The sequence below is a fragment of the Centroberyx gerrardi genome, chromosome 9, assembly GCF_048128805.1.
Source record: "Centroberyx gerrardi isolate f3 chromosome 9, fCenGer3.hap1.cur.20231027, whole genome shotgun sequence".
Taxonomy (NCBI): domain Eukaryota; kingdom Metazoa; phylum Chordata; class Actinopteri; order Beryciformes; family Berycidae; genus Centroberyx; species Centroberyx gerrardi.
In genome coordinates this window covers 13,602,174-13,624,793 of record NC_136005.1, presented here as the reverse complement: position 1 = coordinate 13,624,793, position 22,620 = coordinate 13,602,174, and the positions used below count along the sequence as shown (strand labels likewise).

At 44.8% G+C, this 22,620-nt stretch overlaps 1 protein-coding gene across 37 annotated transcripts in view; it reads left to right on the top strand.

Moving 5' to 3' along the window:
- Positions 1-22,620, top strand: part of celf5a (cugbp, Elav-like family member 5a) — a 175,555-nt gene that overhangs the window by 77,070 nt on the left and 75,865 nt on the right. For 22 of the 37 annotated variants that reach the window (XM_071908338.2, XM_071908336.2, XM_071908373.1 and 19 more), the window contains exon 3: positions 21,780-21,828. In XM_071908338.2, the coding sequence (XP_071764439.1) occupies positions 21,780-21,828 (49 nt within the window). Of the gene's footprint in view, positions 1-21,779; positions 21,835-22,620 lie in introns of all 37 variants that reach the window. The other 15 variants (XM_071908342.1, XM_071908351.1, XM_071908364.1 and 12 more) reach the window with 2 other exon arrangements.

Here is a 22,620-nt window from a genome sequence, read left to right as displayed (position 1 = left end):
TGGGAAGATTGTGTTGTTGATTTAGTATTGAGTTGTGTAACTATCGGCACTGTATGTGGGGAGGTAGCAGTGATGAGAGTGAAACCTGTGACTAGAATGGTAATTTTTAAACATTCTCTAATTGGGATAATTTCTAGCAAATTAAATTATAGTGAAATTAAACTATTCCTCATTTTGCTGGGGGACCCCCTGGAAGCCCCTCATGCTCACTCGGGGGGGTCCATGGACCCCACTTTGAGAACCACTGCTGTACTACGTGGCAACGCATACATTTGCGTATAGACACACACACACATTAGCTCTAACGATAGAGAATTAATATTGTGCATGCAAACTAATGAACATTAATGGGAATAGGCCATGGCAGTAGATAGGCGATACGTTTTTATATCAATACGGCCTCAAAACTGCGTGTTTGAGATGCAAACAGCTTGTTTTGGATGTGTGTGTGTGTACGTGTGTGTGTGTGTTTTTTCAAACAAATCAAATTTATTAGCCACTGTTCCAGTGTGATGTGATTTTATTGCCCTGGCAGTTGGGAAGGAATTGGAGAGCAGAGTGAATATAACGGAGAGGAAGCTATGAGAATGGTAATGTAGTGCTGTGTGTGTGTGTGTGTGTGTGTGTGTGTGTGTGTGTGTGTGTTCATAAGGACTCTTGGAGGTATTTTCAGTAGCTGAATGGTACTTTATGTGTTGGCTCACTGCTGTGAGAAAAATGGTATAGCCTCCCAAACATAACCTTAAAAACTCTCACTCCTTATCAATGACTTACATACTACATACACACACACACACACACACACACACACACACACACACACACACACACACACACACACACACACTGGCTCTACAACTCAGAACTGCCACAGAAAGATAAAATATTTGAAAAATTCTCTTTGAAACATTTTCAATGGGATTATTATCACACATTTTGAAAAGAGTTTGTTTCACACTGTGGGACACATTAAGATCTCTTACTTAAAAGAGATAGGGAGCAGAAGAAACAAGTTTATTAAAAGGTATATTTCATTTTCACAATGTGAATATGAGACTCTTTTGCCTTTGCCATAGCGCATATGTAGAGCAGATGGAATTATTTCAACACATGAATTATTTACTGATCTTAAATCCAAAAAAATCACAGTGAAGAGAGCCAAATTAGAAGCCCACATATTTCAGCTTTCACGACTGGACATAAATAAATACATACTCTAGATGAAAAATAACTTAAAGATTTTGATAATGAAATCAATGCATCATCAAAGGCATTCCTTCATGAATAAGTTATGACAAATAAACATGATTACGAGGCAATGCAAAATATGCAGCCAATGCAGCAATACGTAAATTAAAGCTCACTTTAACGCGTCCAAGACTGTCCATTTAAGAGCTAATAAGGAAATATGAAGTGTGTGTGTGTGTGTGGGGGGGTTCCTGTGTGTGGTTTGTGAGATATACAGTAGCTAAAGGAAAATTCCCCCCTTGAATACTCTTACAGTGTTATATATCATCAATCTGTGATGTTCAGTGCATTGTGATGAAGTGTTGTAATTTACCTTTTGTTGTACCCACTTTCCCTCAACCTGCCTCCTCTACTTCTACATCAGTTAGCGATTTCCTACATTTCCCAGAATGACTTTCGACAACTCCCACAGAACAGGCGTGAGCTTATTGAATTCAGCTGTGGGTTGTACATGACTGGAGTAAAGTTATCTTGATATTGGATATCGGCTATTCCGTGGATATGTTCTTGCATTATTGAGGCTACTGTCCATGGAGAAATTGATATCTCTTCCTCTTCTGTGTGGGATTTCTGCCTGAAATGGAAGTCTAGAAAGAAGCTGTTGCTCTTTGATTCTGAGGGACTGACACCAAAACCTGTCATCTACCATTGATGTTTTAGATAGTTGGAAACTTTTCTCCTTTTAAAGTTAATTGTAGCTGCGCAGGAAATATTGCAACATTATGGTACGTCACCTACGTTTGGCCAATTATCCACGCGAATAAGAAAAATCCACTACCAAACAAAACAGACCCAGGAATGCAAGGTACACCGCTAATAGCTGTTTTTTAGGGCGGGTTTTTCTTTTAACAAGAAAACATTTAAGATGTACCTGCCAAGCATTTTCAGCCGTTCCCTGTATATTAATCTCATTATGAGAGTTCTATAGGAAGTAGGCAAGGCACGCTCCATTATTTATGGAAGTGTAATTATCTGTGGTGTCACAAGCAGGCAGGAATTTACAGGACCCCGGTTCTGCATCAGCACAATGGCGCCAGCTAGGTAATGAACCAAACGCACCTCCAGGCACCTACACTACACTATCTGATCTGCTCCACTGTTTTCACTGTTGCTTTTTGCTAAACTATTCTACGTTGCTGCACTGCATTTAAGGTCAGGCATACCAATCATCCACAGCAGAGGAACATTCATTGGTATTCATTTAGAAAAAATAATAGTAAAGATGACAAGGAGTAAAAGATGAATAATTATTGATACTGGATCAAGTGCATACTTACAATGCAGGTGATAGAGCCCATGTTTTTATCATATTTAAGCAATATTTTAGTTTGTATTGACTGCAAAAGATCTGTACTGTGAGTTTAAAAGGAGTCATACAGAAAACAGTGGATGAGCTACAAGGAATGACTGGAACATTCAGACCTTGACAGCAGGAGAAAGATATGGAACTCAATATTGAAAGACAAAGAGGAGACAATGTGCAGCATCTTTAAAATATATGTAACACAAAGTCATTGTGAGGGGGAGAAAGATGAAGAGCTGTGCTCAGAGAAAGAGGCATGGTAATAAAAGGGAAATGGGACATGCCGATATTGTTTCCAGCTTCCTGTTTTGGTGTCATACGTTTTTTTTTCTACTTGTCCCTTGGTGCAAAGTGTTCAAATTTCAAGTTTGTTCAGATTTTGGCACTCCAAGTGCTAGAGCAATGCTGACAGCAAACTGGACCATTTGCAAATTCAGAGCACTGCCAAAATTCCTGTTCATATTGTCAGAGTATCATAATCTCAGAAAATTCAGAGCATGCTGGACACTCAAGACAAGGGGGTTTTGTATAAACCATTCACATATTTACAATGCTAGCCAAATGGCAAGACAACTGGCTAAGCTCGCAACCTGCCACTCCATGCAGTGAAAATAACTCTTGCCATTTTTAATTCTCCTTCTCCATTTCTCTTCATTATATTTTCCATATGAAGCCCTCATCAACTCCTCTATTGTTGTTGGATTTACAAACATACCCAAGAGTTAACTGGAAATACGTGTGCTCACTGCATTGTGGGATAGACTGGGAGGGCGAAATAGATCATGGATGGGGCTGACAGGCTTTATGAACGTGAACCATTGTAAGCACAGTGAGAAAGAAAGGTAGTTAAGGAGTGTGTACAGAGACTATATGCATAGATTAGTATATGAGAGCGTGGCATACAGAGAGAGGCAGGAGAATGGTGTGAATGACTGAAGGCATTAGGCAAATATATAGAAGACAGGCAAAGGGAAAGAATGAGACAGAGGGTGAGAGAGGTAAAAGATAGATAGATAGGTAGAGAGAGAGAGAGAGAGAGCGAGAGAAGGCCAGGCGGAGCTAAAGGCAGACCCATAGACAGGAGCAGAGTGAGGCAGACTGGGTGGCTGGCCTCCTCTCTCTCAGGCCCAGCCTTCCAGAGTGTGTACAGACCTAGCAGCAGCCTCCACAGCAGCTGCTGCAGCAACGATGGGGTCATTTACATATAAATGAAAGTTGCCGATCACACGCTGCTGACCCCATTTATTTCGGCGGACAGACAGACAGGCAGGCAAGGCAAGCGCCAGCGAGTTGCCGAATTACTCCAAATTACCGCATTTCCATCTCCACATCAGGCCTGTCAGGCCTGCACCCATCGTCCCAGCAGTTTTTTCACTTCCCCTCCTCCTCCACGCACCCACCACCAGGTCTGGAGTGACTCTAATTGGCAGTGGTGAATTTAAAGGACCTGTCAGTGGCTGAGGCTGTCACCACCCAGGACAGCACAGCAAAGAAACAACATAGCCAGCTTATCACAGCACAGCACAGCACAGAAACCACATAGCCAACTTAGCATGGCACACAAACAGCATAGCAAACTTTGCACATCACATCACAGGAATAACACAGCTCAACACAGCACAGCAGAGCAAAGAAACAACTAAGCTCCCCCCAGTACAGCACAAGACAACAACACACATTTATTTTGGATGCAGCATCCTGTGCCACACTCACATTTATCTTTCACACCTCCTCCTTTTCATTTTCTTATCAGTTTTATTTCTAATCCCAGCCCATATTTCTTTTCTTTTTTTTCCTCTTATTTATACCTCAGTTTCCCCCTGCTTCTTTCATCCCCCCATATTTTTCTCTTCTTCCTCCATCATGTTCTCTTCTCATGGCACACACACACTCTCACGACATTGGTTTGCGTGAGCATCTGGGTTAGAATCCCGAGCCATATGCCCTACTAGCATCTTCATCTGACTCCTTCCTTACACATGCGAACGCGCGCACACACACACACACACACACACACACACACACCATAGCCCTAAGTACCACAGTACTCTAGGTCTCTAGGTTTTACAAGACAGATTAATGCTACAGGCCTGCATGATCTTAATGTGACAGCTGTGTCCTTTTCCAGGCGGCCACACACTCACACACACACGCAGACACACACATGCACACACACACACACACACACACACACACATTGTATCCCCACACAAGAGACAGTATTGTTCCACCTTCTATTCTTTATTGGAGAGCGATGAACCCTCGCAGAGAAAGGCAGTAGCGCTAGCGCTTGTAGCGGCTTTATTTAGCTGGTAAAGCAGCCTCTCTGCCTGCTTATTTGTCTCTTTCCTGTCTCATTCTTGGTCAGCCAAGCACGCACCCTCATTAGTTCATTAAAAGGAGTCTGCCGCTGCTGCCTGACTTTGGTAGAAGCAAGGGAAAGAAAAGAGGAGAAGAAAAGGGGAGAGAGTCAAAACACCACTCTCTAATTACTTAAGATTGATGCATCCAGTGAACATCCTGGTAATCAGTGTTGTTTTTATTTGTTTAATGGTAGGACAGGGATCACAGGCAGACTGACCCTCTCTGATCATTAACAGAATTAATGCAGGCAGAAACACACGCAACTCCTCTCTGCTAGCTCGGTCTGGAAGCACTGAGTGTGAGCGTGTTGGTTTGTGTTTGAATTTGTTTGCTGAAGATTGAAGTTAACCAGCCATCCATACACATTATGGGTTTACTATGAGAGATGGGCATTATTATTCTGCACATAATCACAGCGGTGTGGAGTGCATCTACTTAGACTGTCATCGCCATATACCATCTTTAGTTTTGCATACATTGTCACAACAAAGTTCCTGTAATGCTTTGTGAACACGTACACAGTACATATGGTCATACTTGTGGAATATAGCTTTATTTGCTAGTAATGCTACCTGTCTTTACGCCTGCTAGTGTTAGAAGATTATTCATTCGTACCGTTTTACAAATTGTTGACAGCCAAGACAGCTAAATATGGTCAGGCAGACATGGCTATCATCATGACACACTAACAAATTACAAAAATATGTTTAGGTTTGGTTCGCTGACAATCCAAAAACATGTGGTTTGGATGTGATTCCATGGGCGGGGGACAAGTATGTATCCCTCTGGCATATGTCTTTTTTTTCTTTTTTTTTTTCCTTTATCTTCTGCTTAGCTTTGTCTGTCTGTGTGCATCTGCTGAGATGCCTTTACTGTCCATCAGTCATTATACATTCTGACTGAGAGTGACGATGTACACGCTCATTTCCGTCATAGAGAGGCACTGCTATAGGGGCACATAGGTTTGGGTGAAGTCATGGAGATAATGGAGGGCAGAGTGTAATTGAGGCAGCCACTCGAAAAGATGTTGCTCTTATTTCCTGTTCATTAATTAACGTACAGTAGATGTTTGCTGGGGATCTCGGAGCGGCCCTGGGGGCTGACATGTCACGCAACTGGCAAATGTCATGGCTCCCACTGACAGGAGAAAGGGGGGGGTGGGGTGTGGATGGGTTAACGGGTAATTAAAGTTGGTAGATGAAATGGAATGAGGGCTTTTACCTCTTGATACAGTTTATACATTATATTACATGTTAAGAGTTGGCTGTTGTTAGAAGTACATGTTAGAAGTACTTTTTGAACTATGGGTCAGGACCCAAAATAGGTCTCTGTATAACAGTCATGATGTGTTTTAATGAGCTTCGGTCCCACGGCAAAGTCTCAGAAATTTGGGTCCCAGGATGAAACAGTTTAAGAACCCCAGGTATAGAAAAGGATAAGCTTTGAAAAAGAGAGCAGTAGAAAGGGCTGTAAAACTGCATTCTACACTTTATACGCAGGATATGTGTGACACATACAGCAGAACACCGAGAGAAAGAGAGAAGAGTAAAGTGGGAGTAAAATATGCAAAGGTCTAAATCCTCTCTTCATCTTCATCAGGAGCTGTTAAGTCCTTCTGAGACATGTCTTATCTGGTGACCAAGATTCCCCCTACACTTATTGCTCACTCATACATCTGTGTGTGTGTGTGTGTGTGTGTGTGTGTGTGTATGTGTTTGCGCTGGCTTAAGAGCTACTGCTGCCTGTCGGTAAGTGGAACACATGAAATGATTTGTGCTATGAATCATGGGTTTCACTTCTCTGTCTGAGCCACTAATGAAGGCCTAAAATTGCCACTGTATCTTTCAACTGAAAGAGAGAAGGAGAGGCGGGGGTCTAAAAAAAATGGGAAAGAAAGAGAGAGAGCGAGGGGGAGGGGGGGGGAGAACACGGTGAAAGAAAGAGGCAGAGATGGGAAGGGAGCAAAAGGTTTGAAAGTAGAGAGAGGAAATGAAACTCCCATAGATTGCTTTGCATTCAGCTCCTTGTGCAGCATCGTATAAAGAATTTATCTGTACTTTGGAACGCAAATGTGGCTACTGTCATGCACATACACACACCGCAGTTTAGCTGCACACCCACACAACATACCATTTCTCTTCCTCTATCTCCCTGTCCCCTTTCTTATGGGCACACACACACAATCACACACAAACACGGCAGAGGAATGAGAAACATGGAGACCTTGGAGGTGTGTTAACCCGCGGCTGTCCTACTGTCCTACCTCAGGCTAACCTCCAGCAGCCCCGGCGTTGTAGTGTCAGCAGTGACATTGGGATTCTATTAGCAGGCTGTGCGGAGCGCTGGCCCCCTGCCCTGTGGTGAGACCTACCATTGATCTGTCATGGGAGATGGCTGCTCCCCGCTCCTCGCTCCCAGAGGGCTCAATTTGAACCTTCCCAAAAACCAGGCCCAACCCCTCTGCTTGAAATCTACCTGGGGAGCAGAGAGAGAGAGGGGAGCGCAGAGCTCAAGGTCAGCCGTGACACTGGAGCGCAGATAAAGACGGCCGGGGATGGTGGACACCGACCGTAATGGGCAGTGAAAAGTGAGGTTATTTGTTATCGATTCCCAATGAGGGAAATCACTGGGTCTATATAGCGTCGTTTATGGCTGGGCAGGGGCTGTTTGTGTACGTGTGTGTGTGTGTGGACCAGACAGTCGATGTGTGGCGGAGAGAATCCTCTGAAGGACAGAGAGAGAAAAGAAAGTCTCTCTCTCTCTCTCTCTCTCTCTCTCTCTCTCTGTGTGTGTGTCTCTCTCTCTCTCTCTCTCTCTCTCTCTCTCACACTCTTTCTCTCTATCTCTCTCTCCTATTTTCAATGAGTGCATAGTGATCTGTTTTCACAGCCAGCCTCATTTGTATTTTTACTGAATTACCCCGGATGCGCAACCTGAACCCACTTAAGCATGTCACTTAGCGTTTGTTGAAGTTTGCCGAGACAGGACCCTCATCAGGTTTCAATGAGGGAGGCTGCGGCTAAGTGGCCACTTGTCATGTTTATTTATTTCATTTTTTCACCATACCCACATGACGCCTATGTTTGCTGTCCAAGCTATTTAGAAAGAAATACAAGGCCAGAGGCAGAGAAGAGGGCTGATATTGGTTATGTAAGTATATCATCTATTGTCTACAGTGTTTCATAACCTTGTGCTTCTTTAACTTTTCCAAATCCAGAGGGCTGTTATTTTAGGGTTGTGAGATTCAAGCAGTGCTCCAGCACACTCTCTATAAGTCTAGAGTGAGGTTAAATACGCCAACACTACCTTCTCTCATTGCGGAGGTATTTGAATAATCTTGAATAAAATGTGTTTACATATAGTCATGGAGTCTTTTAATCCTTTTTGACTTACACAGTGAGAAGCAACACTAAGGAACACGGGGGTATATGTGAATTAACAGTATGAAAGTACAAACAGAACAGAATATTGAAATTGCCCCCACGGGCGGTTCTCGGCTGTGCTGTAGCAGCGAGACACTTCCTGGTGCTGCTCCATTTTATATGTATGAAAATCTCTCACGGATCCATGATATACATTATAGATGAGGGCTCCCGTTCTGCACTCCAGTCACTGGAGCAGAATTTTCCATGCCACCCCCCCACCCCCACTCCTCTCCTTTCTTTCTCTCTCATCCCTCTATCCATCCATTTCTCCTTCCATATGCCCTCCCATTGGACTGTTGTTTCATCCCTCACCAGCTCTCTTTCATCCCTCTCCAGCCCTTTGGTCTCTCATCATTTCATCCTTCCATAAGTCAAACCTTACATCTTTACTTCCACCCGTCCGCCCTTCCTTCCCTCGTTTATTCCACCCCTCCCCCATGCCATGGAGAGAGTGAGGAACATGTGACCAGAGAGGTGGGAGCCCGCTGGGCCTCCCCCTGCGGTGCCACCATACGTTGATTTGTCTCCCCCGGTTCCATATTGATTTTGTTTTAAACAAGGGGAAAATACAAGAAGAATGAGGTGCCTGAGGTGACATGGAAAAAAAAGAGAGTGATGGGGGGAAAAGAGAATGAGGGGGTGGAGAGAGGAAAGAGGAAAAGTGCTTCTAACTATCAAATCTGTGCTTTGGTTCCCGGGTGGGTTCAGTCACATTCAGTATTATCAGGAGGTTGCTGTACAGAGCGTGAACTCTAAAAGACGGGAGCAAAAAGAGAGGGATGGAGGTAGAGAGAGACAGAGAGCGAGAGAGTACCTTTATTTAAAAATCTCTTTTTTATTCCCACCCTTTACTTTGTGGTTGCTAAATGAGTTCTGGGCTTGGCTATGTGGCAAATGCGTCTCATTCCGTGTCATGGTACAGTTCCTGGCTTAAAATGATTCTCTGCTTAGTTCAATTTAAGTTGTGTGCAGAATAATCGATCCCCCCATTAATTCTACTTAGCTGAGCTTCACAGTACAAGCCTGGGCTTGACTGGTCCACCAAGGCCAGCGCTGCTGAATGGCTGACCTTTACACGGCTCGGGCTGCCATTGATTTTCAGCAGGACTTATTTCATGAACTGGGGTTTGGGACAGGGCATCCAGATGAAGATGAACTATGAGGCTAAATCACTTTCTTTGGCCCTTTCCATTTTCTCCGCACTCTTCTCTCTTTTTTCTCTCTTTTTCTCTGTCCTCTTTACTTGGGAATAAGTACTGTATATCGCCTGCGTTCTGTGGGTGGCATAGTCTGAGAGCAAAGTAGAGCCCTCCCTGTGCGCACCCCTGTGGTGAGAGAGGCCCCCGTGTCCTGTCAGTGAAGTGTTGGTGCGTGTGTGGTTTATGTTCACGCTTGAGTGTCCATGTGTGTGTGTATGCGCTCGCTTGTGTGCATGCGTGTTTCTCTCCGTGCTTGAGTGCGTGTACGCTACGTTGTTAAGTGCTTTAGGATGGCCTTCTCTGTGACATGGCCTCTTGGTATTTGCAGTTTGGAAATAATGCAAAGCAGAGAGTGTGAACAAGCCATTAGAGCTCCCAGGGCTGCCCTCAGAGCCAAAGAAGTGAGGAAAACAATCCTGACCTCATGAAACCACGGACACACCACCTCACAACTGCAGGGTCGAGGAGGAGGAGGATGAAGAGAGGGGAATGGAAGAGAGAGGACAGGCTCGATGCATTTCATATCCCAAATGCAATTTCAGTGGGGTTTAAGGTGCTATACTGTATCCTGTTAAACCTTTAAGTCCTAAATGGTAGATAAATGTGTGCCGATAAACTTCATTAAAATGAATAACAAAAGATATACATAAAGTAAAAGGTTGGAGAGGGAGGGGTGGAGGTGTGGGAGGGTTTTGAGTGTGATTAGGTGGGAGTTCATGCAGAGTGCAGTGAGAGTATCTCGCTCTCTCTGTCACTCCCCTCCTCTCTCTCTCTCTCTCTCTCTCTCTCTCTCTCTCTCTCTCTCTCACTGTCCTCCTCTCTCTCCCCTTGGCCTGCATTAGCTGTATATCAATGACTGTTGACTGTAAAAAACATCTTTAAATTTAATACCCACTCATGAATACATGCATGCATACAAATGTCCCTGGGTGGTGGGAGGTGCCGGGAGCAGGTGAGGTCACGGGCTGTCAAGGATGCTGCTGGAAAAATGGAGGAGGAAGAGAGGAGGAGTAGGGGAAGGGGGGAGAGGCGGGGGAGAGAGGGGGCGTGTAGCATTGAGTTTGTACCTCAAGGCGGAGCTTCATAACTATCTATGACATGGCATGTCTCTCACTGTAGAAGGGGATCAGTGTGGGGACTCGCCTCCTTTGCTCCTAAATCAGTTAGAGAAGCTTTAGAGCATGGTGTGTGTGTGTGTGTTTGTGTGTGTGTGTGTGTGTGTATGTACCGAAGACAAGAGGTTCGTCTCCAGGAGTTGCTGGAGGAACAGCCTTGGACTGTGTGTAGCTGTCACAGATAGACTGGACCTCTAACGAAAACATCTCCTCCTCACTACTTCCTCTTGCCCTAAGACACAGCACCCTCCCCTCCTCCCCAAAACATCCCACTACCCCCACCCCCCAGCCCCTGCTCCACACCATGAGTCACTGTACAGTGCGAGTGCATCCAAACTTCAAACTTAAACACCTATGTCCCTTGTGAAATCCACCTACGCGACACAACTTCACCTCACTCCCTCTGTGCCCAAAATCTAGATCAAGATTAGACACAAATATATGCATGCATGCAGACACAAACTTACACATGCAGACACATGCAGACACACACATATACACACACACACACTCGTAGGGACACAAGCACACACTCGCGCATACAAATGCTGCCCCAAACCACATTCACTCACCCACTCAAAACCCTTCCAATTGAAATACGCCACCGAAGGCCTTGGGAGGCAGTGGGGAGTGGGAGTTGGCAGAGACACTTCCAATGTGTTTTCCGCTCCAGTGCTTCTTGTTCTCACTTCGTCAGAGTGTGTTTGCTGCAGATTGGGAGAAATGCCGAGAGGTCAGGCCGGTGTGCCGCTTGTCTGGCCCCGAGGTTCCACGCAGTTCAAGGTTGAACCAGACACAGAGCGAGGGGTTTCAGAGTTTGTTTAGCTAGAATTTCACTCTGGCTTGGAGAGTAGTGCAGGAGGGGAAGAGGAGAAGAAAAGAAAAGGAGAAGAGAGGAGAGGCAGGGCTAGAAGACAGGCCTGTCCCTTTTGTTTGGTGCTGAATGCGCTTATAGACAAGCAGGGATTTTCTCTAAGTGTCAGGATGAAACATAAGCAGGCTTTACAGCCAAGGGTTGGAGTGGTGGGAGAGTGATGGAACCAGCGGAGGTTGCAGGTGACAGAATGCTGTGTGAGTGTGCGTCTATGTGTGTAAGCGTGCGTGTGTGTGTGTAAGTGTGCGTGTGTGCATGGGTGTGTGTCAGACGTGGGGTATTGATATGCTGGGAATGAAGCTCGGAGCAGATGGACAGAGCAGGCTGGCCCTGTGTCGCTCCTCTGAGCTCTGGCTCTCTCTCGCAGTCCCCCCTTCGATGGACACACACACACACACACACACACACACACACACACAAACATACACATGAACCAGGCAACTGTGCCGAGCCCAGATTTCACCAACTTAGACTGGGATGATGGTCCTAGGATAACAAATGGTCGATGGTCCTATCATTAATAACCAGTAAGTCATACTGATCTGTAGCTATGGCAGATGTGCCTGGTTAATGAGACCGACTGGAGAAGTCTTCCAGTGGCGCAGAAGAACAGAGAGCAGGGATTGGGAATGGGAGTGGGTAGAGTGAAAAGATGGGTAGAGTGAAAGCGAGTGTACTCAGAGAGAGAGAGAGAGAGAGAGAGACAGAGAGAGAGAGACATCCCATTATAATTCTGGGAATGATGCAATGGGCAGATGGACTGTTGAGTTTCACTATGTACACTTCTGAGTTATAAGTTTCTCTCTCTCTCCGTCTCTCTCTCTCTCTCTCTCTCTCTCTCTCTCTCTGACACCCCTCAGACCCTTCTCCGTTGCAAAGCCAACATGCTTGGCTGCCTCCCTGTCTCTGTCCCTCTTTTCCTCTCTCTCTCTCTCTATCCTCCTCTGCCTTCTGCTCGTGCTCCTCTCCTCCTTCACTCCTCATTGCTGCTGTTGTTATTCCCCCTTAGGAGGGGTGGCATGGGGAGTGGGGGTAGAAAAGTGCAAGCGCTGGTGAATTGCTAATAGGCTATCATAGTGCTCAGGACGAGGATGCCTACTGGAGGTCTAGGGACCATTAAAGAAACGTCAACTCGGCATAGGTATGCCGGGAATTATGGGTCAGCGGCCAGGCAACACTTCTAGGCTCCTATTGGCCAGAGCAGCAGGCCGTAATCTGTCACAATCCTGGAGTTGCAGTGACAGCAGTGGGAGCATCTTGGACTCAACATGCAGCTATTTGTGTGTGTGTGTGTGTGTGTGTGTGTGTGTACAGGCTTGTATGAGTGTGTCTACTGTCATGTGGGTGTGTGCTCGCACGTGCACGCGTCGTGCGTGTGTTTGAGTGAACATGTCGTACATCATTACCGTAGTTGTAACTCCCCGACGGTCAAGCAGAACATAATCTTCAAAGCAAATATCAAGGCAGAAGCCAGCTAGGGAACATGGCGTCAGTGTATAAGGGCACCTTTAAGCATTAAAGCCTCACACAACTCTACATCTGTAATTCTGTCACGGAACACATCCTCTGCCATTTCTTTACTTCCTGCTCGCTCCGGCCCCTCGCTGTGGTGCATGCTGGGATTGGCACATTGTTGCCCTTCTGAAGCCACCGGGTCGGGTCTCTCGTCATGATCTTATCTTTCTAAGGACAGTTCCTCAAAATGAACTGAAGAGCGTAAACCACATCAAACAGAGCAGAAAGAAAGAAATAGAGAGAGAGAGTGAGTGAGTGAGTGAGTGAGAGACACAGAGAGAGAGCGAGAGAGAGAGAGAGAGAGAGAGAATGTGTGTGTGGGAGAGATGGGAGCCCACCAAAAGCTTAAGCCTCCAGTGTGCTGTGCAGATAAGATTCATTAGATAGGTGGGTAAATGCAGGAGAGAGGCAAAGCGAGGCATAGAGTGAGAGAGAGAGAGAGAGAGGGAGGGAGAGAGAGAGAGAGAGAGAGAGAGAGAGAGAGATTGAGCTTGCTGCTGCTCCAGCATTTGTTGACACAGATTTACAATGAGTCTCCCACTGCTTCACGCATTACAGTAACACGCCATGTCAATAGCTCTCTGGGCTTGAAAAGCAGCCGTGCCAAAGATGTCTGGGAGTGATGCCCTTCCCCTGATAACCAAAGTGTGGCTCATAAGTCAGGAAGTGGAGGAGAAGGAGGGGGAGGAGAGGGAGAAAGAGGAGATTTTTTTCTTTATATTTCTCTTTTCTCTTATTAATCTTTCTACACCCACTCTTCTCTCAATCTCTACATCTTCTCTTGCATCTTTCTATCAGTTTTCCGTTTTTTCTGTCACTTCTCTAAGACTCTTTTCCTCCCCCTTCCTCTCCATCTCTCTCTCTCTCACCCCCCTCTCTCTGCTTCTCCCTCTGTTTCTCTTTATCTCTTGGACGCCCCGCTACAGGCTCAGTAGGACAGGATTTAGGCATTAGCTCAATCCCCCTATCTACTCCCCCTCATGATTGCACACACTGTTTCTGTCACCCACATACCCTAGTCCACTGCACAAGTCTTGTAGGACTTTCCTATACAAACACTGGTACAGAGCTTATACTCCACAAGACAGACAGACATAATCAACTGGGCAGACAAGCATGGCGTAAGAGTGAGAGACAGTGTCTGTGCGAAGGGGGGGGGGATAAGCAAATACAGATGCGGGGTGGCAGATTTTTATACGGTATTTCAAATTAATCGGACACTATATAGTTGAGAGCCAGATGCGAACCAGCTAGTGGTTGCAATTATGATTCACTTTGCTGATTTGAAAGGTTTCGTTCAAGATTTGAATCACTGACTATGTGATTCGTTCAGTTCCACCGATTCGGTTAGCTCAGCAGGCTCATCGGCGTTCTAGCAGCACGTTCGGTTCACCTCACTCCTAGTTTAGTATCGTTTGCGTAAACATTCCTGTCATAAACGCTACAATTGGAAGTATCATAGTGTACTGCTGTACTGGTACTGATAGTCAACAGTTCATCAGTACAAGATGCAGTTTGTTCATAGTCAGTTCGGCCAGTTCGGCTAGTTCTTTTGAAAATCCTGCCCCTCATCATGATCACTCAGTTGTGATAGGCTGCTTCGTACGGTATCTGAAGTTGTTTGAACGAGGCAGGATTATTTTTGTTTGCGCTTGACAGGATAAGGTGGAGATAAGGTTTTTCCCTTGACTCGCATACAAGCGTATGTTCTTCAAATCTTGTAGAGTGGTGATTCAGTACACTCTGTTCATTAGCAACATCCGTTCAATAGGATTTGTTCGTTCGCGTACTGCACAACACTAGAACCAGCGCAAGCACATGGCATGCACCTCGGTCTGCTGAGTCATGGGGCGCCCCAAATGAGGTGGTTTTGATGTGTGACATTCACCTTCATGAAATCTTGATGAGAGCTGAGGTCTGCTGTCTGTCTAATGAGGGCTATAGCAGTCAGACAAGCAGGCCAACCACTTCAGCTAGTGATGCTATTAGAATAGAGAGGGTTAGAAAGCCTTTTGGAAAGCATTCTGCAGATGGACTTGAGCTGTTTCTGGGAGGCAGTTTGTGTTTTTTGGGGGAGGGATAAACAGGAACTTGGATGGCATCACACAACAGAAGGTCTAATGGTCTTAATCGGAGATGTTGTAGTGCTGCAGTGTGCTAGTAGTAGTGGCACTGTGAGTTAGCCGCAGAGATGTTGCTAATTGGGAACATTATAGGACGTGTTCACTGTACCAGATGGATATTTAGAGTTTTGTTCCAAAAACAAGATATCCACCATTTGAAAAAAGTGAACCCTACTCCTACGAAATGACCACCAAGTGAAAACAAATTATACTTCATAAAGGATGCCAAAAACACTTTAACAGAATGTATCCTCTATACTTTAGAAATAATGAATGATAAACTTCCAAGTATTTTTTTTCTCCCCAAAATGGATATATAGCACTTTGGAGTAGAACTTTTCATATGCACGAATGTGAATCTGACTAGCTGCAGTCCGCGTTGGTCTGTCAGTCCATCTCAGCTCACCTCAAGCTCTAAATCCTGTTGGTTCTGATAGGAATCCCACAGCTTATAGTGGCTGCCATCGCCTCAGCGCTGACTGATGCCTCTTATCAGGACCACCACACTGCTGCCGCTAGCACATTTTCAACCATGGGCAAAATATAAATTAAGTACACAAGCATTCTCCCACATGCATTCGAGCACATATATGAACATGCGCACGTACATTCGATACATGCACACACACACACACACGTGCACGCACACATGGCCAGGGGAGTCAGAGCATGAGCACATCAACACTCATACTCCACTCAGCAGGGCAGTATTAAGGACAGGAATACACATGCACACGCACGCACACACACACACACTCCTAGTGAGCTAAGCCTATCTGTATTTAAGACCATCTAAAAAAATGCATTTCTGAAAACTCACATATGAATAACTCCACATGAGATGAGCAGGAGATATAGCTAGACTCTCTCTCACATGCTGCGTACATGTAACAGTTTATTTTCACACAGTATGTTTGTAGCAAGCGGGGTCGGGATGGAGCGTTGGTTGGGAGGCAGAGAAACCAGCAGCAGTCCAGCTGGTCAGTGCAGTACACCTCTGCCAAAGGAACCTGTATGTGTACATAATATGCGTGTGTGTGTGTGTGTGTGTGTGCGTAAGAGTCGGTGCCGATAGAGACGCCTGCGGCCTCAAGCAGGAAAACATGGCCGTATGTCAGGCCTGAAAAGGCTGCTGCTATAAAGGCTGTTAGACTAAACCCCACAAGGGGAACGTTTATGTAAAGACTGTGGACTCACCTCCGCAAGGGGGAACCAGTAGTGCGTAATTTCTATTGGGTTTAGTTTACTTTTGCTGCCGAATAAACTATGGGCAAGAACCAGAAGCAAATCTGCAGTGTCTCTCCTACTCATAGACTTTGAACATTGTCGCATTGTTGTAATACTAATAGCTGAATGTCCACATGTACATTGTTTTGTTGAAAAATTCATCATAATGATATCATTTACCACAATACTATACCATAATGCTATAATCAAATATGAAAACTGACTTTCACAATTATGTCTGTGTCATATTTTCATGGAATAGTGGTGAGATCCAGTTAATTTGTAATATTAACAAAGAATTCAATAGCATAGCATGAATAAGCTTTTTTAATTTGTATCTTCACTTCTAATATTGTGACATTTTTATTGTGAATGAACCTAGGATTGCAGTGAATTACATCGTAACAGTACACCGTCACACCACATCTCTCTCTCTCTCTCGTCTCGTCTTTTCTCTGTCTGCGTCTCTCCCTTTCTTCCTCTGTCTCCTCCTTCCCCTCCTTCGTACTGTATACAGTACAGATTTATTAGCTGAGCCTGGGGCCCCGGACAGTCACCACTCAGCACTCTCTCAGATCAATAATTGGAAATATTAATTATATCAGCAGAGACGGCCCAGTCAGAAGGGGGCTGTTTATGCTCCCGTTAGAGAGTAGTGCCGCAACATGAGCTTTGATGGCCCGCTAATACGTATTAATGACCCCGGGATAACCATTACTCTATATTAAACCTGAGTGAAAGCCAGAAGACGTCACACGTACTGTACGGCTATTATAGTTGTTTTATTGCAAGTACTGTAAGTGGTGCATACTGCATAGCTGTTGTAAAAGACCCATATTACTTTGTGATAACCTTCAGCAAAACCAGGACTTGATTCAGGCTACTGTAATTTTAATTTCATTTACTGCACTCCTCTCATGTTGGAAGTTCCTCCTTTTGGATGCTGTGAAAGTTCAGGACAAGAAAAGTTTAGGACTTGGAGTTGCATCAGATGTTTGAAGCCCTTTCCAAGGCAGTATTATTATCTAGCTACTGGCCATCTCTGGGGTCTCAGCAGTGAGGATCCTGGGACTCTGTACTGCTCAATCCTGCTAAACTCTACTAGTCCTGAACTCATTACTGTAGTAGATAGAGCCAACAGTAGACTCTAAATCCTCTACACTACTAACAGGCCAAGTCCTGACTACAGTTCCTTGACTTGCTCGATGTAATTTGAAATCAGACAGTGGAATGTCTTTTGTGGCCTTTTGAGCCGAGTGCCTTTGGTCTTTTTTTTGTAGCTAATAGTTTCTGTAGAGAGACTGCTGCTCACCAGGCCAAACTTTGCCAAGATGCTGGAAGTATGTTCAAGTCCATAGAGAACATATTAAATCCACCTAGTGTTAATATGTTTGTCTAAGCTTTTGGTCCAAATGATCGTGATGAGAGCATATCACTTTGTAGCAAATGATAGTGAAAGAATAACAGACCAGCGGACTGGAGGACTGACTAATAAAGAAAGAGAGACTGACAAACAGACTGGGGATGAGTGTACACTCTGAGCCTACAGCGGCCTATTGTACAGTACATTATGTACTGTAGGCCTGGAGGCTTCTATCTCACCCTCTCTATAGAACAGCAGTATACCAGAGCTAAGAGCTTTAATTCAACTGACTGGAGGCTTAACTGGGCAAATGAGGCGGCTCCATAAAAGCATATGGAACTATGGATTTGTCAAAGCCCTTAGAGCACAGATTGTGGGGAAAGAGAGAGAGACAGCAAGAGAGACAGAGAGAGGGAGAGACTAGGGCGTGTAATAGGAAAATAAAAACGTTCTCATGGAATGAGTTTAAGAGAAATAGAGGGTTTTCTACAAGATGGATAGAGTAACTATTCGGTTGGTTGTAAAGCCATTGACTTGTTGCGAGGCAATACAGAAGCTAGTTTATTCGTTTGAGTCAAAAACATTCATTTCACCTCCACTTCGGTCTGATGATGGCCTTTGAGACACAAAGGCACCGCATGTAAAGCACTGTATTTGTGAATATGCCAATACTTTCCTCAGAGAGGTGAAGTGATTGACCCCTGATCTGCTTGTACACCATTTTATATTTGGCTTTTAGCAAATTCGCGCCTCATTATGCATTAATATCTCAAAAAATATTAAAAGCTTGTTTGAGTAATCAAGGTACTTCAGTCACATACACTGAGTAAAACATAAAAGCATGCCAAGGCCTCGGGTGAATAAATATGAATTAAAAAAAAAAAAAGGAATATTTAAAACAAACTAAATTAATTTTGTAGAATTTAAGATTCTCTGTCAATATCAGTTCAACTTTTAAAGACCTTTTCATCAGTCAGCCAATGTATAATTGATGTACCACCGAAAGCAAACGGAACATTTCCAATAGGGGTGCCAGAGAGAGGAACATTTGTGTGTGTGTGTGTGTGTGTGTGTGTGTGTGTGTGCAGGGGTGATTTGTCAGTATACAGTGTTTATACAGCGCAGTTCTGCGGCCAAGTCCTTTTCAGCGTACGTTTGAATGTGAAAGGCAGGAGGGTGGAGTCAGAGCAGTAGAAACGCCACTCAACTGCAAAGCAATCTTATCTAAGAGTTGCAGGCAGCTCTCTCTCTCTCTCTCTCTCTCTCTCTCTCTCTCTCTCCCTCTCTCTCTCTCTCTCTCTCTCCCTCTCTCGCTATCTCTCTCTCACTCCTCTCTCCATCTCCTGTTGTCTTTTTCCTCTCTTTCTTATGGCCTCTTCTGATTCTCTCCTCTGCCCCACCCTCCCTCGGCGCGTTGAATGGAGGAATGAAAAGCATCACAATTAGAACATGTGTTGTTATTTGCAGAGAAAGCAGCATTAACTGTTCACTCGCTCTTACCCTGGGTGGGTTTAGAGAGCTCCCAGCTCCAGCCCACAAAGGAGAGAGAGAGAGAGAAAACAACCAAGTCCTACAGGGCCTGGACTTAATGAATGGTCTCCTTGGCAACAGCAGGACTTTATAAATTTTATTTTCGGTTCATACACTGTCTTTAAGTGTTTGCATGTGTGAGTGTGTGTGCGTGTGTGAGCATGTATAGGCATGTACATGTGTGTGGTTTGCAATTTGCACTTAAATTGTCCTGGAATTACACTGTATTTCTTCATATATGTGTGCACAAGAGAAATGGAATAAACTGAGAGCCATCAATAGTGACTGTTCAGGACCATAATGCATTGCTCTTGGGCAAATAAATGGACCATTAAGCTGGCATGTTGGAGGCTGAACAGTAACTAGCTTTAGCGAGAGCTGCCTCCCACACACAGACGCCCTGTAGAGAAGGCTGAGATCATGGCATGGTAGAGGAGCTACAGCATTGGATTTGGCCTCCTCCGTGATGCATTTGAACATTGATCAACTGCAGGGATGGAAGGATCTTTTCTCCGTTTGTCATGTCACAGCCAAATTCAAAGATTCCCTCTGTTGTTATGAAGGAGCAGAAGGTTGTAAAGTTATCTGTGAATTTGTCCTGGGGATGTTTTTCTCCCATTCCGAGGTGTTTCTATCTCAGAGGTTGCTTTGAACACGTGTGCGATACTGTAGCGGTTGACTCTGTAATCTATCCGTACATGCTGCGGAGCGATGCGCCCTGTGGCTTGGCATTAGCATACTGTAGGGTTACTTTGCTTGTGTTGTACAAGGGAAAGAAAGCACTCGTAGATAGGGAGGGAGTGGGATGGGGAGTGAGCCAGGAAACAAGGGGCTAAAACCTCAACCTTCAAAAGCATAACATCCTCCCTGTTTTCCCACAAAGACTTAGCCGGTGCTAGTTATTATTTACGATGGGTAAATTTATGGAATAATTCCAGTGAGGGAAGGTTACTCAGTTCCTCAAGGTGAAAATGGATACGTTTAGCACTTAATGAATCGGGCCTGGGCCTCTCCCCCATATATCAGCATGTTATTAAGACATTTTAAAATCCCATTATGGTGTTTCTCCTTGAACATGTCATGCTTTTATTGGACTGCCCTGTCTTTAAATCTGACCTTTTCTGCTGCGCTCTGGAATTGGACAGAAAAAAAGATACATGATAGGGAGAAGGAAAAAAATATACATATATACAGTATATAGGTATAAAAATATCGATATTGGACTCTTTCAAAAGGTTTTCAGTGATTCGACTTGGGATGTCTGGGAATGGGAAATGTTTTCAAGCAATAAAGAGATGCTTAAAGATGGTCGAAGGGGCTGTGAATGGTAGGAGATTGCTTTTTATATTCCAGTAATCTTGTTATAAATTGGTGCAGTTCTTGGCCCCTTTTTCATTAAAAATCTGCCTGCTTTGTTATTATTAAAGCTATTTGTTTTGGACTGAAAAATGGGAGGAGGGACAGAGGGAAAGAGGAAGGAAGGAGAGAAAGGGGGAGAAGGGAAATAAATGAGTAATAGTCAGGGGCAGACATCCTTTTATCTCTTTTGTCTCCATCAGATCTGTGAACATGAATCATCTTGTAAGCTTTATGTTCTGCTACCTCTTGTGCAGAATTTGTGTGTGTGTTCGTGTCTGTCCGCACACACATACTGTATGTGTGTGTGTGTGTGTGTGTGTGCTAATATGCGTACGTGAGGCAGAAGTTTAATTAGAAACTCTCTCCGAAACTGTTGCTGCCGCTTTAACGCACGTATTCTAAATCACAACTACGTCTTGCAAACTTTTCCTCCAAACAAATAGGGCCCAAGTTTGGTAAAATCGTTCAGCTTGAACAATAATAATGAAAAAAGAGGGAGGTAAAAATGGGGAAGGGGGAGAGCGTGACACAAAGACTGTGATGACAGAGGCATCTAATCCAGGCGATGCCATTCTTATCAGGCTCCAGTGGATTAGAGTGAGCCTCCTAACCAGAGAATCCTTCCCTGCCAGACACTCTCCACAGCCCAAGGGCCTGGATCAATAGGCCTGCATTGATCTCTCTCCTCCTGTGGCTGGATTCACTTTTATTAGGCCTGCCTTGGCCTCTCTCACTTAGACACACACACAGACAAACGCATACACACATACTGTATGCAGCCTCGCACCCTCCGCATGCACCTACCATGGAAAACCGTGAACAGAAATGAACATACAGACACATGAACGCACCTACCCCATATCTGAAGTGGGGGTGAACGAGAACCAAAGGCCAGGTTATTTTGTTTACATTGAATAACAGGCAGCAGAAGCACTATAGTGTCAAGTCAACCCAACTGGATGATGGTGCTTTGGTTTCCCTTCCAGCCAAGGCACTTTGATCAGTATCTTGGGGCGGCTATTAGTATGGGAGAGAGGGCCTTGACACCTCTGGCTTGTTGCCTTGTTGTAGCAACGACAGCTTGAGTCACCAGCACTAACCTCTCTGTTGTTCTTCTTCTTCTTTTTCCTCCAGATGACTCGCCCCATCCAGGTGAAACCGGCTGACAGCGAGAGCCGTGGAGGTAGTTGTCTTCTTTTCTTCTTCATTTATTCATGCCCCCCTTTTCATCTGCTCTATCTGGGCTAATTCTTTCATTCTTTCTCTCTGATCTCATCTTTTCCATTCCTCTCAATGCTATATTTCCTCTCTCTCTCTTTCTATTACACTTTCTCACTCACCGCCTCGTCCTCTGTCTTGTGTCCACATACTGGTTTTAATTGATTAAAGAGTCTGTGGTGTTGGAGAGACGGAGGGCAGTGATGGACTTTCCTGCTGCCCGTCTCTCTTTGCTCGCTGCCTATGCCAAGTACATTACCATCGCACTGTAAATTAAATAGTGATTAGCAACAATGCTGGAACCGTAGCCACGCAAAGGCCCCCTAAAAGCCCACAATGTGTGGTTCATGTCTATTTGAAACAAGAGAGTAAATGGTATAGAGGGAGGGGGAAATGGAGCAGGAGTATGCACAGCTTGCCAAACAATCAATAAATTTGCAGGGGCCTTGCCAAGATCCTCATTACTTGGCCTTAATTCTGTCGTCTTTGATCTCTCCCGTTTTGGGAGGCTTTCATTTACTCACTGCCGATCTGCATATATGTTAATGGGATGAGGAAGCATCCTTCAAGTCAGTGGCAGAGACAATGAACCTTGCTGTTATTTTTTGGTGTGCATCCCATGTGCCACTCTGCAACAAAGCAAGTGGCAGTAGTCCTCTATTTTGAACAGCCTTTTTTTGTTACTTAAAGAGGAACACTGTGTTTTCTGCCTCTCTTGCCATGGTGGAAAGGGAGACAGATTGGGAAGTGAAAAAGA